The 17,344-nt window shown below is 38.7% G+C and overlaps 2 protein-coding genes across 2 annotated transcripts; one reads left to right on the top strand and one right to left on the bottom strand.

Moving 5' to 3' along the window:
• On the top strand, positions 3,328–6,418 carry LOC109723320 (serine/threonine-protein kinase-like protein CCR4). Its single transcript, XM_020251652.1, has 2 exons — positions 3,328–4,362; positions 4,423–6,418. The coding sequence occupies exons 1-2, from the start codon at positions 3,736–3,738 to the stop codon at positions 6,169–6,171; spliced, it is 2,376 nt and encodes a 791-aa protein (XP_020107241.1). The 5' UTR covers positions 3,328–3,735; the 3' UTR covers positions 6,172–6,418.
• On the bottom strand, positions 15,423–16,567 carry LOC109723319 (amino acid permease 6-like; the record flags this gene model as incomplete). The annotated part of the gene is made up of 2 exons (XM_020251651.1): positions 15,423–15,891; positions 16,199–16,567. Coding segments are annotated over 2 exons (582 nt in total), but the record flags the coding sequence as incomplete, so codon positions are not given.

Raw genomic sequence — 17,344 nt, 5'->3', positions numbered from 1 at the left:
AATTACGGTTCTCTGCCATCTTAAATTTCTGAGAGGCAATGTTTAGTTTATATTAAATTTTACATGACTAAAATTTTTGAAACATATGGTTTAAATTGCAGTGGTACAGAAGCGTGCCGCTATCTATCTGGTATGGTACGGCACCGATACGCCTCCATATCGACACACGATACGCTTGCGTGTCGGTAGATACGCATAATCTCTTACTGACACGCTTTGGTAGGGATTTATTTTGAGTTTTTTTAGTTCCAATAAATTCTTATAAATGTTAATGTTATTTAAAAAATTTAATCAAATAATTATGAATACTTCTTATATATAGTTTGCTATACTTATTAATTAGCATACTTATAAATTTTTCTATATATAAAATACAACTATATCTGATACAGAATATAAATTTTTATAAATTAGATTTTTAAAATGAAAAGTATCTTTCTTTTTTTTTTTTCTTTTGATCATATTGCAATCTTTATTTTATAAAATACAAAAAAAATAATTTTTAAAATACTTTTTAAAATTATGAATACTTCTTATATATAGTTTGCTATACTTATTAATTAGCATACTTATAAATTTTTCTATATATAAAATACAACTATATCTGATACAGAATNAATTAATTTTTTTTAAAAAAATTAGTAAATCTATCAAAAAAGAAATTAAGCAATAAATTATATAACAAATAAATTAAATAAATTTAAATCAATTGAGTTAATTTAATTTTTAATTTTATCAGTATTTTTAATTTTCTAACATAAAAATAAAATTTTATATTTGATGTATCTTAAAATTTATTTATTGAGTTCAATTTTGCTTTGCTAATTCAGTAATAATTTCGCAGTACGATAAATTTTGATAAAATAATTTATAAAGAAAGAATGAATGTCTGTGGTGGAAGCGGAGAATTCGAATCAATAGACTCGAGCCCGCAACCCACCACCGGCATCCGAAGCGGTGTGGGAGTTTCGCCCGCTGCGGTATGTATCGGATATATAAATTAAAATTTTATCTGTATAGTGATAAATAAAAAAAATAAATTATAATTTTTTTGATTTGCTTAATAAGTAGAATTTTGATTTACAATAATTTTGAGGGGATACCGACTGTCCCTAGAGCAAATAGCAAAAGGCTTGGTGGTTGATATCCGAGACTCAAGTTCGAATCCTAATTAATTTACATTTCTAGCTAAGTTCATTTCTAAATGAAATAAATGAAGTGAATAATGTGCTACCTATTTTTCAAGAAAAATACTTTTGAGGGGATGTAGGTATCATAAAAAAAAAAAAGAAAAAAAAAGCAAAAAAAAAGTAAAAAAAATAATTAAAAAAATTAGCACAGTATCGCGGCAACGCCATGCCGCGGCACGGAAAGGGGGTCCGGGACCCATCCAGTACCGTATGATATAGGGTGATAATTTAATCCTGATTGAAGCATAATAATTTTTATATATATATAAATATTGTAGATCATATTCAACGGTTCAAATTTTGATTCTCGTCGTTATGACTGGTTTTCACACTTATGTAACAAAAGCTACCGCGTAACTTACACACTTTACTCGGTCAACGTATTCCCACTCGTTCTCTCCCGGGAGAAAAGTCAACCTAAATCAATTTGGTTGTCTCACTCGAGCGCTTTTCATCGTTCTATTTGATTCAGCCTAGGCCGCGTCCCGCGGTTCCTTCCGAAGGAAAATTGTAAACCAACTTTTCAAGAGGTAAGTTTCAAAGGTGTAAACCGTCCTATAAATTGCAACTCACAAAAAGGAGAAAACTTTAAGCGAGTGAGAATGTTTTGAAGTGGCTTACACAACGGAGCTATAAATTATCCCGTGGTTATTCAGTTTCTAATCCTTGATTAACATAAGCATGTAACCAAAACAGTATGCGACGAAAATCTGAATAACTTTTTTTTTTAGAGAGAAAAATAGCATATTATCGTTTCATTCATTTAGAACATAAACTAAGCATAATAGATGAGACAATCAAGCCTCAATACAGATAAAAAAAAAAAAAAACTACATAGCACAGTGCTAAACCCAAAGGCTTCTAGGTGAATGAATATCTAATACCAACTATTTCGAGGAAAGTTTTCTTTTTTCAAAAATTTTCTATTCCGCTCCAGCCAAATGGTCCACTATGTAGTTGCAATTGTAGCAAGTAACTGAAAATAATCCTCTTCTCTTATTTGATCTTATTCTCTAACTGGTACAATGATAATACTATGCCTTGCGCTACAAAATTGTCAGTACAATGATAATACTATGGTAACACTGGTAGCCAAAGGAAATGGATGAGCTCAGCTTCCTAATCAACTGATCAGAAGCAGGTAGAATTGATTAAGATCAACTTGCGGGAAAAGAAATAAGAAAGAAAAAAGGAAAGAAATAGTCAGAGTTTCTGAAGGAATCAGAGAAATGAGAAAAGGAGAAAAAAACGAATAGTCTACCTCAAAGACTCCTAACCAAAGTTTCTGGTGTATAGAAATCCAAAGACTTGGTCTTTGGTCTTTGTAATCTCTCCACAGCCGCGTTTGGCCGCTCTCGCCTCGTGACCCAAACTACTTCTTTCTCTCTCTCTTCCAAATTTTCATATGAAATTTGGCGCACCACATCATCCTATGGACCGCACCCTCCTGGTCATCCCTTCTGATTCACAATTAAATCTAATAATGAGAGAAAATGCATCAATATTAATAGAATTTTTTTTTTTGAGTTGTCAATATACCATCAATCTCGAAACTCTTCATAAGATTACACTATGTATGTACTACTCAAAAAATCAGATGCTCAAAATCATTCATTTGAACCATAAAACAATTGTTCGGACCTTCAAACCTGTTAAATAATTAGTTGGATGACAATTAATTACTGCATACAAAAAGAAAGCTAGCTACATTTGCTCTATTTACCGACAGTCCCTAGCGCAAGTGGCAAAATGGCTTAATAGTTGATACCCGAGACCTAAATTCGAATTCTAGTTGATTCACATTTTCAGTTTAGTTTATTTATAAATGAAATAAATGTAACGGATAGCATGCTACCTTTCTCTCAAAAAATAAAAAAAAAACATTTTGCTCTATTCAAAAGTAGGATTGTACATGATATGTGGTAGGAATATACAATAAAATCATATTATATCTATTTTTATAAAAAGTATCTATTATGTTTATCATATTAATTTAATAAAGATATGATTATGCTAGTTATTTTATTTATTTTTTAAAAATAAATTTAAATAAAAATATAAAATAATTAGATTTTAAATTTAAACCTCAGATATCATTCACCAAACATTTTATGTACTATTTACTTGATTTTTTTTTTTGGCCAACAATTCTAGGTGGGCGGCATTCAATATCCGATGAGCCATTGAAGGAAGACATACAAAGTCTATAAATTGTACGATAGAATGGATAATTGAAGAGTTGTGGCGCACTGAAGTAAAGTGGTGCAGCGGGTCTAGACAACGAGATCATATCCTTCTTTCACACCTCATGTAATATACATATCTACTCCCCGCCCCCAACCTCCTCATATTATAGTCTCCAAAAATCAGAGAGACAAAGAGTTCTATCGATCCTTCAAACTCCTCTCCCCTCTCATCCTCCTCCTCCTCCTCTTCTTCTCTCTCTCTCTCTCTCTCTCTCTCTCTCTCTCTCTCTCTCTCATACCTCTTGGGGTGCTACAATGATATACTCCATCCCAACAACCACCCCAACTCTCCTCAACCAATGTCTCCAAACCACCAGTTCCCACTCCTCCCAATTGTAGCTCTCTTCATACTAGTACTCTTTGCACCCACCGCCACCGAATCCTTCATCCCCTCCGCCTCTCTGTCGACGGTGGCAATCTCCCACATCTCCAACATCACCCTGGTTTGCGCCTTACTCCCTGCCGGCGATAAGACCTACCACCTCAACTGCACCAGCCTGCCGAAGAGGTCCCAGCACAACTACCCCTCCGGCCGCTCCGGCTTCTCGGCCATCGCCGCGGGCGATGGCTTCCTCTGCGCGCTCGGCCCCGCGCCCACTCCCGCGCCCCCGCCCGAGTCGACGATGCGGTGGTGGGACTTCGCCCAGAAGACCAAGAACGGATCCGCGCCCGACTCCAAGCGCGTCTACAGGGGCACGCCGCTCGCCGCGCTGTCGGCCGGGGAGTCGCACGTGTGCGGGCTGCAGGGCGTCGGCGTCGGCGGCGGCAATCTCACCTGCTGGCGCTGGCCGGAGCTGTCGGTGCCGCCGGGTTTAGAGTTCTTCGAGATCGGCGTGGGCGGGGACTTCGTCTGCGGGCTTCTGCGCGGGTCGGGGGAGATCAGGTGCTTCGACGGCGGCGGCTGCGGCGGCGGCGGTGGCGGCTGTGTTGCTCCTGCCCAGCATAGTTTGTTCTACGCGTGCGACGTCGCCGCGAGCTGCGACTAGCTGGTCTGCTGGGGAGCGACGGCTCCGCCGTTGGGAGAGGCGCCGGTCGCGGGGATCAGCTCGCTGGCGCTGGGGACGAACCGCACGTGCGGGCTGCGGAGCAACGGGACGGTGCTGTGCTGGGGCCCGAACGCGGGGCCCCCGAGGGGGCTGGCGGAGGCGCAGTTCGTGGCGATCCAGGCGCGCGGGGACGCGCTGTGCGGGGTGCTGATGGCCAACTACTCGCTGGTTTGCTGGGGGAGCAAGGCCTTCGCGTCGAACCGCCTCGTGTTCGACTACGTGCTGCCGGGGCCCTGCGCGCCGCTCGCGTCTTGCAGCTGCGGGATCTTGGCCGGGTCGGGGAACGTCTGCCCCAACTACGGCGGGATCTGCCAGCGCTGCGCGGTCGAACTGCCGCCGAGCCCTGCGAACGGGTCCAAGAGGGGCAGGAGGAGGGCGATTTTCATCGCGGTCGGCGTGATCGGTCTCGCGATCGGGCTGGCGGCCGCGGCCTTTTTCTTCGTCGCGCACCGCCGGAACTCGTGCCGGGTGCTCCAGGACGCGGGGCGGATCCACGCGGAGCCTGCGCAGGCTCAGGCGCAGCCGCAGCCGCAGCGGCTGCTGCTGCGGGGCGTCCCCAGCGCGCGCTCCTCCCGGGCGCCCGGCGGCGCGGACTCGCCGACGACGATGGAGAGGCGGCTGTCGGCGCTGATCGGGAAGGGCCCCAGCAGCACCATCGAGCGGTTCCCGCTCGCGACGCTTCTCGCCGCCACCGACGCCTTCTCGGAGGGCCACAAGATCGGCTCCGGCAGCTTCGGCTCCGTCTACCGCGCCGTGCTCCCCGACGGGCGCGTCGTCGCCATCAAGCGCGCCGAGCCCCCCTGCCCCTACGCCGCCGCCGCCGCGGCGTCCGCGACCACCTCGTCCGCGTCCGCGTCCACCTCGGCCGCCCTCCCCGCGAAGCGCCGCGACCGCGAGTCGGCGTTCCTCTCGGAGCTGGCGCTCCTCTCGCGCGTCAACCACAAGAACCTGGTCCGGCTCCTCGGCTTCTGCACCGACCGCGCCGAGCACGTCCTCGTCTACGAGTTCGTGTCGAACGGCGCCCTGCACGACCACCTCCACAAGCGCGCCCCCATCGCCCCTCCCCTCGCCTCGTGGAACGCGCGCCTGAAGCTCGCGCTCGACGCCGCGCGGGGCATCGAGTACCTGCACGCCTACGCCGTCCCGCCGATCATCCACCGCGACATCAAGCCCTCCAACATCCTCCTCGACGACTCCTGGACCGCCAAAGTCTCCGACTTCGGCTTGTCCTTATTATTAAGCACCGGCGAGGACGACGACGACGACGCTCACGACACTCCCCGCGCGGCGGGCACGGTCGGGTACATGGACCCGGAGTACTACAGGCTGCAGCACCTAACCGCGAAAAGCGACGTGTATAGCTTCGGAGTCGTCCTGCTGGAGCTGCTGTCGGGTTGCAAAGTGATTCAGAAGTACGAGGAGAGCGGGACGCCCCGGAATGTCGTCGAATTCGCGGTGCCGCACATCGTGGCGGACGACGTCCACCGCATACTCGACCAGCGGCTGCCGCCCCCGACGCCGAGCGAGATCGAGGCGGTGGCCTACGTCGGCTACCTGGCGGCCGACTGCGTTAGCCCGGTGGGCCGCAATCGGCCCACAATGACGGAGATTGTAAATGGGCTCGAGCGGGCCGTCTCCGCTTGCGGAACGCCTAATCTGTCGCGCTCCGGCACGGAACGGTCCGGCTGACACGTGCCAAAGCACCAAACAATGTTATTGAACCAACAGAACCATTTTGCTGACATAATTTTTTCTTTTTTTTTTAAAATCATATTTTGTTTTATTTTTGTTGCTTGAATTTTTTTTTTTTTTTTTTTTAGAGGTTTGATTGATTCGGTTGTAATCACATTCATTAATGAAGATTGAAGGTGCAAAAAATTTATGATAAAGTGGTGGGAAAAAAGAAACGAGGAAAAAAGAACATAATTTTTCTGGCTCTCGGTGGCTTGCGTCATAGTGGAGTTCTACCAACTCCACCCCCCTCCGCTGCTTTTCTATTTTTTTCTTTTGTTTTTCCGGTTTGGACGCACCCAACCAGCGCGAGTTACGGAGAGCGGGGTGGGCTATCACATGGTGTGACACGCCTTGTATTTCTCATTTTTATTTGGATAAATTGTTATGGATAGTTCCTGTGCTATTACTATTCTTATATCACAACTATTTTAATTTGCTATAAAAAATTAAAGTATTATTTTATAACAAATTAGGTTTTTCTAACTTAGTTTTTTTTTTTTTTTTTTGAGAGAAAGGTAGTACGCTACACTAGAGTAAGTGGTAAAGGGCTTGATAGTTGGTACCCGAGATCCAAGTTCGAATTCTAGTTTCTAGTTAAGTTTATTTCTAAAGGAAATAAACGAAGCGAGTAGCATGTTATCTATCTCTCAAAAAAAAAAAAAAAACAAATTAGGTTTTTAAAAAAAATATTGAAAAAAAAATTTATTTAAATAATATAAAATACCCCTTTCTATTATTATTTTTTAAAGGGGGATCGTAACAAACTATAACAGAAATAGGGGAGATAAGGTGGGCATCTAAATTCGCGAAGACTACTCGATTGGACAAGGAAAAAGTGTGGACAAATTAATCATTTACTGTTTGAAAAAATGGATCACGTTTTAAGCGTACGAATATTCACTATCATTTATGATGGGTACCCTTATGTTACATCAACTCCTTTAATTATTTTTATTCGTTAAATTATACTATTCAACTAATCTACTACTTAATTCTAAAAAATTACTATCATCCTAATCGTATACCGCTTCATCTGGGAACTAAAAACTTAATAGCATCAATTACTTTGTTTTATTAATAACATATTTTAGCTTAGTTTATATATATATATAGAACTAGGCTACTATGCTATCGGTAGCACGGTGCGCTCCGTGCTACCAAGTTGTTTTCGATAATACGGTTTCCAAATCGACGATCGGCTCCGTTATACTTTATCTACACTATTGAAAGTATTTAGAAACTAAATTTTATAATTTTTTGATATTATTTACCTACCAAACAAGTAGTCTAACATTGAACGGCTGAAAATAAAAATCTCATGAAAAATGGTACTAAAAGATTTAAATTAAAGATCAGATATACTGATTTTACTCTAAATAGTGAAAAAAATTTTCTATAAAATTTTCATCGCATTTGGATTGTTTTATACCGTTAAATTCACAAACACACCACATCGGCCCTAAAAATTATCAATTTTGAGATTTTTTGATCACTAGTCAAATGATGTCGAAAAAATCTAAAATTTAGTTTCCAAATACTTTCAATAGTGTAGATCAAGTTTAACGAGCCGATCGTCGATTTGAAAGCCGCATAATCGAAAATAACTTGGTAGCACGGAGCGCTTCGTACTACCGATAGCATAGTAGCCAGACTCTCTCTCTCTCTCTCTCTATATATATAATATATATATATAGGCTAAGGCTACTATACTCTTATGAGTATAGAGCACTTTGTACTCATAAGTTGTTTTCAATGATGGAGCTTCCGAATCGACGATCCACTCCGTTAAATATGATCTAGAGTATTTAAAACTTCTAGAAAATAAATTTTGTAATTTTTCGAAATCATAATAAAGTTCATCGAACGGGTATAAAATGAACGGTCAAAATCGAACGACGTCTTAAAAATGGATGATCGGATCCTTCAATTTAAGATCGGAGTTATTGATCATTATTTATGTAGTGAATAGAATTTTCTATCAAAAATTCAACTGATTTTGATTTTTTTGCACCATTAAACTAGCAAATATCCCATATCGGCCATTAAAAATTGTCAATTTTGTGACATTTTGATCTTAAGATAAATGATGTCGAAAAATTATAAAATTTGATTTCTAGACATTTTAAATGTTCTAGATAACGTTTAACGGTGTGGATCGTTGATTCGGAAACTCTATCATCGAAAACAACTTATGAGTACGAGAGCGATCATACTCAAAAAAATATAGTAGCCGGACTTTATATATATATATATATATATATATATATATATATAGAATCCGGCTACTATGCTATTAATAGCATGAAGCACTTGGTGCTACCAAGTTTTCCACCGTTACATCTACCCTTTTGATCATTTTCACCCGTTAGATCATACTATTCAACCAACCACCCACTCAACCCTAGAGGGCCCACATCATCTTAATCATATATCTCTTAATCCAATGGTCAAAAACTTGGTAGCACCAATGACTTGGTACTATTAATAGCATAGTAGCCTAGTTCTATATATATATATATAAAACTAACTGGAATGTTATCAATAGCACCAAGTTATTGGTGCTATTGGTTTTTTAGTCTTTTGTATTAACAAATTGCGATTAAGATTGATTGGCCCTAGGTTGAGTGGGTAGTTGGTTAATAGTATAATTTAACGGGTAAATAATCAAGAGATTATCTACCGCAGAAAACTGATAGCACCAAGTGTTTAGTGTATGATAGCATAGCAGCCTGACTATATATATATATATATATAGTATATATATATATATATATATATATATATTATATATATATATATATATATTATATATATATATATATATATTATGTTACTATATTATCGATAGTACCAAGTGCTTAATACTATCGAGTTTTCGGCCATTGGATAAAAAGATATGTACAGTTAAGATGATAGCGGTCCCCTATAGTTGAGTGAATGGTTAGTTAAATAGTGTAATCTAATGGATGAAAATGATCAAAATGTAGATTTAATGGCCGAAAACTCAATAATATCAAGAGTTTGGTACTATCGATAATATATAGGGATGCAAATGGATCCGGGTTGGTGGAGCTCCGGCGGTCCCCTATAGTTGAGTGAATGGCTAGTTAAATAGTGTAATCTAATGGATGAAAATGATCAAAATGTAGATCTAATGGCATAAAACTCAATAGTATCAAGAGTTTGGTACTATCGATAATATATAGGGATGCAAATGGATCCAGGTTGGTGGAGCTCCCGCCCTGATCCGCCCGACAGGGTAGTAAATGGGAGAAAATAAACGGATTCAGGGTGGGAAACGGAGTAAATTTTACGATCCGAGACGGATTCGGGGTAGGAAACGGGAGAAATTTTAACCCACCTCGAATCCGCCCCGCCATGATCCACCCCGAATCCGCCCCGAAAATTATTTATATTTTTAAAAATATTTCTAAAAAATAATGTATTTATAAAAAAGTTCAAAATACAAATAAATTACTACTCTCATTTCTAATGTATTTGAATCATTTGAATTTTGTTTTGGATTATGATTGGTATTTTTGATTTTTATATTTGATATTATTAATTATATATATAATATTATTAAAAATTATTAATTTATATTTTATAAAATATTAATAATATTATAATTTCATAAAAAATATTAGTTGGGGGAGCGAATTCGGGGCGTTGGTGGGAGGCGGGTTACGAGGCAAGACGGATTATGGGATGTATTTTTTAACCCGTCACGGATTCTCGAGGTGGGAGGCGAGGCGGAATTTTGCTAGTTGGGGGGAAGGGGGCGAGAGGCGGGGCGGGGCTCACGCTCCCGGATCCGCCTCGTTTGCATCCCTAATAATATGGTAGTCGGACTCTATATATATAGAGAGAGAGAGAGTAGAGCTACTATACTAGTAGGAGCACAGCAAATCTTGTGCTCCTAACTTTCTAATCATCCATCAATTTTGATGGATGGTTAGAATAAGAGAGAAAAGAGAAATTGAGGAGAAATTTAGTGTCTCAATTTTTCTTTTCTTCTCTGTCTTCTCTCTCTCATCCTAACCATCTATCAAATTTGATGTATAGTTAGAAAGTTTAGAGCACAAGAACTGCTGTGTTCCTAATAGCACAGTAGCTCTACTATATATATATATATAGGGGGCTGGTATGCTTATGGAAGCACGGAGCCCTCCGTACTTCCAAGTTGTTTTTGATGTTCGGACTTTCGAATCGACGATCGGCTCCATTAGAGTTGATCTAGAGTATTTGAAGTATCTAGAAAATAAGTTTTGTGATTTTTTGATATCATTTGCCTAGAGATCGAAGGGGCTCAAAATCAATAATTTTAATGGCAGTGGTGAGCCGGTTGCAAGTTTAACAGTGCAGAAATATCCAAATCACATACAATTTTGATAGAAAATTCTTTATACCATATAAAACAAGATCAATAACTTTGATCTAAAATTTTAATATCATATCATCATATGTTGTAAGATTTTTATTTTCAGTCGTTGATTTTGAACCACTTCGATCACTAGGCAAATAATATAGAAAAATTGCAAAATTTATTTTTTAGATACTTCAAATACTTTAGATCAAGTCTAACGGAGCCGACCGTCAATTTGAAAGTCCGAACATCGAAAAAAAACTGGAAGCACGGAGCTCTCCGTGCTTCCATAAGTATCATAACTGCACTATATATATATATATATATATTATATATATATATATATATTATATATTAGGTTGAGCTGGTATGCTCTTGATAGCAAACCGGTGCCGTGCCACCCATTTGTTTCGATGATGGGCCTTTAATGGATCAGGCATGAGTGAAAATGATGTATACACTTGAAGATAATTGTCGAAACAATTTCAATATTTCGACATTTATGATCTATGATCAAAGGGTTTTCAAAGTTTGATTTATGGTAGTACGAAGGGTTTTCTCGTTTAACAGGTGTTGTAAAAGCTATCAAATCAATTGAATTTTGGTTAGAATTCTTTAAACTATTTAGAATAGATCTTACTTCTCGATCTTGATTACAAAATTCCTATCATCACTTTTTTAGAGGAATAATTATTTTAGGCGTTCATTTTTACGCCCATTTTGATGGACAAGAAAACAATATTCGAAAAAGATAAAATTTGATTTCTAGATACTTCAAGGTTATATTTAGATCATGTTCACAGTGCCAGATCGTGATTTGGCAGGCTCTATCATCGAAACAACGTATGGGTAGCACGTAACCGTTTGCTATCGTAGTATTCATAGTAACTTATTATATATATATATATATATATATGTTTATTTCTTGCATCAAATTGTCCTTGGACGTTTCGTCCCACCCCACTTTTTCTCTCTCTATCATTCTCGCATACAGCGAGAATTATCTGCAAAATAGGACAAGAATTGGCCCATCAATTTGGTAATGTCCTGTTTAACTGAATCATGTTAAACAAGTTAGATGAAAAATACTTTGTCAATTTTACATTGTTAACATATTTTTTATGCAATCGGCACATATGATTATTTTGTGCGCTTGTATTTACAAAATTAATTCGTTGACAGTGGCGACAAAAATTTAATAGATGCATTCGAAAGGAACGAACATGTTCCTTATAGAGATAAGATGAATGATTATTTGCAAAAAAATGTGTTCTCTATGGAACATCTCCGATAAAATTATTTTCCTTCACTATCATAAGGTCGATCATATTACCGTCTAAAAGTTTGAGTCATTAATTTTCATGCATAGTTTGGAAGTCGACATCCAAGGAAGAAAGAGAGAGAAAGTAATCACGGGATGAGATCATTTTTTTTGTACTTTGTTAGACACATTAATTAGCTTTATATTAAGTTTAGCATATATTAAAAATTTTAGTTATGTATTATTGTGTTGTGTGAAACATTTTCCATCTATCAATTTCCGCTTTTGATCGAGCCCGACCGTTTTTAAAATGGTATTAAAACTTGTTACGCATCCGAGCTTAATTATTTCTCCCTGATGTAACATGTTAAGTATGTAGTTGATAGTTTAGTCCATTTCGCGTCCTAATCGATTCCTTACCATATTATTATTATTATTATCATTTTAAAATTTGGTCAATATCATCCTATTAATTAAACATCTATGTCCTGTTCACTGAAAGGAAAATTTCAGCATATTCTTTAATTTCTTTCAAGGGTTAGCTTTGCCAAACTATCCATCAATTTGAAGAGATTTATGCTTGGCAACAACAGGAGCAAAGGGTCTCCTTTCCCTTTCCTACATGCAATTAAGTTACCAACCATGCTTTTTTTACTCTAAATTACGAAACAGGAATATTTGTGCTGAGACATGTACTAAAGCAATTCGACAGAAATTTGATAAACTAGACGAGGGATTCGCTCGTCGAAAAATCTCTTGAAAAATTTACGCGCCAAGCTTCGACGTTAATTAATCGACAGTAACTGGGTTAGTTGTAGTGTGTTTTAATTCTTTTTCAAGTCCAAATTGGGGGATATATTAACGCTCACATCATCATCAGAGTCATGCAAAATCCTTGCCAAGCTGGAAAACGTGACAAGAGAAAAGAAGGGACGAAATTTCACCAACAACAAAATTCTTTATTAACAAAAAAACAAGAAATTTCACCATCCTTCTAGACTCTCTCCTTTTCAATGTACAGCTCGATCATTAATTTTCTCTGCGTATATAGTGTAGGTACGTTTGGTGTACATAAAGACGCAAAACATACATAATTGTTACATGTAGAGCTATAACCTTTTTTTCTTCGAAGAAAGAAAACACAATACAATGTGTTTTTTTTTTTTTTTTCTTTTTTTCTTTTTTTCTTTGAGGGAGAATCCAAGTTTATGCCAACAATGAACAAATGAAAACAACGTACATCATTTAATTCGTTATCTATCTACTCTTTATGCTTGATATATTCAAACGAACAATTAACCTACTCACTCTTTCTTTCAAAGAATGAGAAAGTTTCGTCACGGGAAGAGAAGAGAAGAGAAGGAAAATCATATTTGCAAATTTATAAGCCCCAGTTAATTTTCGTACATTGAACCGTCGAAATGTTTGATACATGCCATGCCAATTTGTCTCATTGCTACCTAACTTGCTTTGACCCGAACAGGGTATTTTGTAGCCTCCAAAACTTCGAGTTTTCAACTGCCTCTCAACCTAGCGGAAGATCCTACTCTATGGTCGTGCATGAGTCTAGACTATTTCTAAATCATTTTTTAATCAAATCGATACTTTTGACCAAACATGATATTAGATTCGTCCCGAGCGCCCCCCCTTCATGTATGTCGTTCAATGACATAAAATTTTTGTGTTCTATTTAGCATGCATGATCCACTTAATTTTCTTCGTACATGTTAGCAGAGGTATTAAAACTCTTTCTGAGTAGCGACACGAGCCTAGACGTCCAAATAGGGTCATATGGTTAATTACAACCGTCCTCAGTTTAAGCTAGTCATTTTGCTTAGGGCTTAGCCTAGTTCTTATGCCAACCTCTTAAGAATAAGAATAGCGCAACTCTGTTATCCTCCATTCATACTTTTAAGTTGGAGGGTACCAATCAATATTTCTTATCATTGACTCCGTTGGCTACAACATCTCATCCAATGTTAGCGTAAAAGTACTTTTCTATCTATTTCAGGAGTCTTGGATTACATGCAGTGTTGGTACCCAATAATATTTGTTTATTTAATGCTGGGGCGAAACATCACAGCGTGTTAAGTGAAATGGAGCTATCCGATCCTAACCGCGCTCATGCAAAGAGTTATATCTTTGACTCACAAGGCTTGTTAGGAGATGAACGAACGCTTATATATACATCAAGGGGCTCACTCATGAGCCCTGTTAAATTTGTCCCCATGCTTTAGAATATAATTTTGGAGATTCCTCTCTTTGACATTTTGTAGAGATATTCAATAAAGGTAATTGTGACATGCACAGAACCTATTTGGGAACTCCAAAACAACCAAAAGAGTGTGAGACACTACAAGAAGCGAACTAGAAGAATTGAAATACTAAGGTAGTAGCCCACATATATAGTCAAAGAAATGAAACAACAACTACTCCCAACCTAATATGTTAATGGAATGTAAGAAAAATGGGCCTCAACATAGAGCTAGTGAAATATTATATTAGGTATTGTGATATTCAATTCAATTATTTCTATTCTGAACCGCCTAAATAATTTGATACTGGTCTTTGTCACGTTGATATTATTGCTGAATTTATGAAAAGAAAATAATTTTGTTGGGCTTGAATCACGAGACTAAAATATTTAAGCCTAAATTATCAATATTGTACACTAAGCAGGATGTTTCGTACGAATGGTTTTAACTAGGTTACTAGTTAAAAGTTAGCGACTAAATGCTATACTGGATGAAGTATGTAGGAGCTATCTCTAGAAGCCAACAACGCCTAAGGGTTTTGGCCGTGTTAATGGAGCTGATTATGAAAACATCCTGGTCTAAAGAGAGGGAGCTTGCGATACCTAAATGATTAATCCCATATTGAATGATATGGATTAGTTGAGGACCATACATGTGGCTAGTATATTAATTAGCACTGGTGTTACATAATTAATAGTATCGAACACCGTATGAACAAACCATCACAACGTAGACGGTGTGAATTCTCAACAGTCGTAGCTAAATCACTGAAGTTTATTATACAAATTGAGATGAAAGCACAGCTTTTCTATGCTTCATTATTAGCCATATCATTATCGAGGTCTAAGACTACTAATCTCGTAGCTATTAAATAACATCTTGGTGAAGTCAACTAATGCATAAATATATTGCACCAACCAAACCAAACCGTGAAATTAACAGCTCACTTTGACTCAACAATTAAAATAGATTTCATGCTCTCCAACAAAAAAACAAAAAAACAAAAAAAAGGACAAGTTCGTAAATTTGGACTCTTAAGTAGAGCCTGGTCTGAGACACATGATCTGTACATCATGGGCCGTTTTAGGTCTGGGCTGTGTACATTTTGGTTTCGGCCTAAGTTATGTATCATCTCGCGCATTACCAATTTTCAGTAGAGCGTTTAGCAAAAAAAATATTTGGATCAAAGTAGAGGTTGTAGTTAGTGCTCTTCTGATTCTGCTAATGAAGAGAAATGACGAAGTGGGAATCTGTTTTAATGTAGTTATTTTAGCATTCCATCAGATATACTACACCATTCAATAGAGCCAAAAACATCCAGAAGTAAATGCAAAATTTCGAATTTTGTTTTCTTTATTAGCTCAAACTAAAACAAAGGCTCGAACCTCCTCAATATATAGTTTTGAAAAGGACAACAACTTTAAGATTATGCACAATATCACCGACCGTTCCTAGCGCAAGTGGTAAAGGGCTTGGTGGTTGGTACCCGAGGTCCCAAATTCGAATCCTAATTGATTCACATTTCCGGCTACGTAAACGAAGCGCGTTGCATGTTACATATCTCTTAAAAAAAATAAATATTATGCACAATATCTTGCACAGAGCCGATAGCAGCAGCAAGGGAAATTAATAGACAAAGTAAACTCATACCCTGCAACATAAGCCTCTAACTCATACCCTGCAACATAATCCATGCAACCAAGTAGCAGGCTGAAGATGGTGGTGAGCATAAGGCCGTAGAATGTCGCCTTCTTCATCGTCTTGTTCTCCGGCGGAGGCGACTTTATTGTATCCTTGAGATTGATCGAAAAAATAAAATTTTTCAGTACTGAGAACTAAGCAAATACATATATATTAGACTAAAGCAGAAGCTTTTGTGACTTGTTTCGTCACGAATGAGACCTACCGGGGCTTAATCTGTAGAACAGAAACTTCAAAATCCTGACCTAATCGACCCAGATCAGTTAATCCTGACTCAGCATTAAAATTATTCAATGGACACTGGTTTTGAGGTCGAAATTAAATATTTGCATGAATTGCACCTAGTTTCCTCTAGCAAACCAAATTTGGCTTTGAACATTGAGTCTCTATTAACGTTACCTGGATCTCGATGAGTACATCGACGAAAGAATAAGCGAAGGCAATGTCGCCGAGAGCTAGCAGCACATTGAATGCTTTGTCGCCCGGCGACCCGTCGTTCGCGCCTGCTAACGTGCCCCTAAAATTGCCGTGGGAGGCCCATTTCCCGGCGCAGAGGCCGAGACTTATGAAGGAGTAGCCAAAGGAGGCAGCGACGGCCACGGCGGAAAGCCATGTTATATTTTTGAGGCTCGGGAGTTGCGAAAGCACCAGCTGGAACAGCCCAAAGACAACCATGAACGTGCTGCCGGAGGCGTCGCACCGTGCACCATGACCGTTGCGGTGGAAGCAGATCGCGCGCTCCACCGCGCTTTTCCCCCCAGTTGAACAGGAAAATGTTGTTTACACAGATTTTGAGCACGATTTAAAGAGATCACAGGAAGATTAGGTATGCGTACTTACATCATTGCATCAGTAGCCGTGATAACTGACCGTTTCTAGCGCAGGTGGTAAAAGACTTGATGGTTGATATCTGAGGTCTCAAATTCAAATTCTAATTGATTCACATTTCTAGAACCTAAAAGCAAATGCGAAAATAAAATTGCCCCCTAATAGTAAGATTATGCGTGCAATGCATGCTTTATACGACACAAATTAAAATTCTTAAAAATAGTCTTATACGTGAATTTTAATCTTAACCAAGTTTATTTGATTATAGTCATAAAATTCGGCAGAAAAAAGGATTATAGTAGATTAAATAAAATTAAATAGGACATTTAAAAATTAGTAAAACAAATTTTAAAATTGAATAGGACATTTAAAGTCCAGGTATAATTTAAAAGTATATGGATATAATTGGGGAAAAAAAGATTGACAGATGGAGAAATTCATTCGCTATTTTATATATAGTAGTTGTGAAAGGAGGCTAAATTGGATATCATCTAACGGCGTCGATAAATGCACGATTAACGGTTCCGGTAATGCGATCGGTTCCGGTAATGCGATCGTATGCCACAGAGTCTAAAATACACCTTATATATTTTAAAACTACTTGAATATTAAACAAATAATACTAAAAAATTATAAATTTTGATTTTTAAATAATTCAAATAAAGTATATTATGTTTAGTAATTTTGACTGTTCATTCGGATGCCTCAATACTATAA

Source organism: Ananas comosus, linkage group 17 (genome assembly GCF_001540865.1).
Source record: "Ananas comosus cultivar F153 linkage group 17, ASM154086v1, whole genome shotgun sequence".
NCBI classification, from domain to species: Eukaryota; Viridiplantae; Streptophyta; class Magnoliopsida; order Poales; family Bromeliaceae; genus Ananas; species Ananas comosus.
This window is presented reverse-complemented; position numbering and strand designations above follow the sequence as displayed.